The 1589-nt window shown below is 51.7% G+C and overlaps 1 protein-coding gene across 1 annotated transcript; it reads right to left on the bottom strand.

Annotated features, from left to right (window-relative positions):
- Positions 1-213: 213 nt before the first annotated feature.
- Positions 214-1382, bottom strand: LOC131284924 (uncharacterized). Its single transcript, XM_058313783.1, has 3 exons — positions 1116-1382; positions 411-1037; positions 214-342 (listed from the first exon to the last, which is right to left on the bottom strand). Exons 1-3 carry the CDS (start codon positions 1380-1382, stop codon positions 214-216), a joined length of 1023 nt encoding a protein of 340 aa, XP_058169766.1.
- Positions 1383-1589: the final 207 nt, after the last annotated feature.

Below are 1589 nucleotides of genomic sequence, written 5' to 3' on the forward strand. Positions count from 1 at the left end.
TATAAGGTTATTAAAATATTTCGATTAAACATTTATTTTTGTAGATACATTATAAATTATTAATTCACACTTATAACATTCACTGCTTCATGTAATACCTCTTTAATCAATGCGATACATTACTGCGGCACGTTCACTGATTTAGAAACAACTCCGAAAACTAATGGCGTTGAATTAACTGTTAAATTAACTGGAGCCACGATTTAAATCCACTCAATTTTCACTACACGATTGGCGTAAAAGATTCAAAATTTCTTCATTTTGCCTCAGGACCAAGTCGAACAGTTTGTTCAAATCTCGCAACACTTTATTTGCGGACACCATATCCGGTGGCACGGACGTCTGTTGGGGAAGAGAGAACCGGTTAGGTGATTATCGACATGTTTATACTATCAACGATCAGTCGTTACCTTGCTCTGGGTCGCAGCACCATCCACCCGTAATTCTGAAGAAGAGACGGAATTATGCCACTGGCCAGCCTCGTTCGTATTTCGGCCGAGCGTGGACGTTTGGGTATTGGCACTCACTCCCAGGTACGTGCCGTAACTCATTCCGGATGTAGATTGAGGGTAAAAGCTGTCCTGGTTGACACTACAGCCTGGGAGCGATGGATTGATCGGTTCCATCGGTTGATTAGCGTCCACCCTCGAGCAGGTCTGATTCGACATGGGTCCCGTTGCGAACGACATCGAATCTTGCCACGGGGAGCTGGCCGCGCTGCTCGTGATGGACTCCAAGGCGTTGCTACTCCTGCCCGTCGGCTCAAACCCATGCACAAGAGACACGTCCGCCGAGCTTCCCGATTCACTATCGATCGCCATCATAGGGGAAGGTTGACCGAGCCCCAGCTGATGTTTCTCGCGCCACAACTTCATATTCAGATCCTTTATGTACTCCTCCGGCTTGACGCTGAACGTGTCCCAGATGAGCCGCTCCACCAGGTTCAGCTTGTACGGGCACTCGTCGCCGTGCTCGCGGATGTAGTTCTGGATCTTGGCCATCTTGCTTTTGGTCGCCGAGCGCATATCGTTCCACCGCTGTCGGGGAAATAGTCAGGTCAGCAGAAAGGACACCAGCTTTAGCCCTGTAAAGCCACACATGGAACACTCACTCACCCGCTGCCACGCTTCCGCCGACTGTACCGGGGGTCCCAGGTTGTTTAGCCGTGCCGTAATCATCTTCCAGACATCCCCTCGGCTCTTCTCGCAGCGCGCCACCGCGTGCTTGCCGCGAATAAACAGGAAGTTGGCCTTCATCAGCCGCACCAGCTCGAGCTTCTGGACGTTCTTTATGCGCTTCTTACGATACTCGGCACTGCCGGGGCTGGTGCTGCCGGCACCGACCCCACTGCTGTTCACCGTCGAGTCCATCGGTGACAACATCGAGTTCGTCCAACGAGCAATTGCACCGACTTAATCCACTCGTACTCGGCCGACCCCCGTGAGCCGGTTCTTCGCTTGTTTTCGCGCGCAAATCTACCGTATCCGCTGCGGCGGACGTTCACACAATCACTGAACCCGATAAGCGGTACCGCAGTAGGCCGAGAGGCGAACGTTTCACCCGACGACGGTCAGGGATTGAATGAAATC

Source organism: Anopheles ziemanni, chromosome 3 (genome assembly GCF_943734765.1).
Source record: "Anopheles ziemanni chromosome 3, idAnoZiCoDA_A2_x.2, whole genome shotgun sequence".
NCBI classification, from domain to species: Eukaryota; Metazoa; Arthropoda; class Insecta; order Diptera; family Culicidae; genus Anopheles; species Anopheles ziemanni.

Coding starts and splice junctions, on each gene's coding strand:
- LOC131284924 (XM_058313783.1), bottom strand. CDS start 1,382: ATGTTGTCACCGATGGACTCGACGGTGAACAGCAGTGGGGTCGGTGCC. Junction 1,038..1,115: donor CGGCGGAAGCGTGGCAGCGG/GTGAGTGAGTGT, acceptor TTTCCCCGACAG/CGGTGGAACGATATGCGCTC. Junction 343..410: donor GTGCTGCGACCCAGAGCAAG/GTAACGACTGAT, acceptor CTTCCCCAACAG/ACGTCCGTGCCACCGGATAT.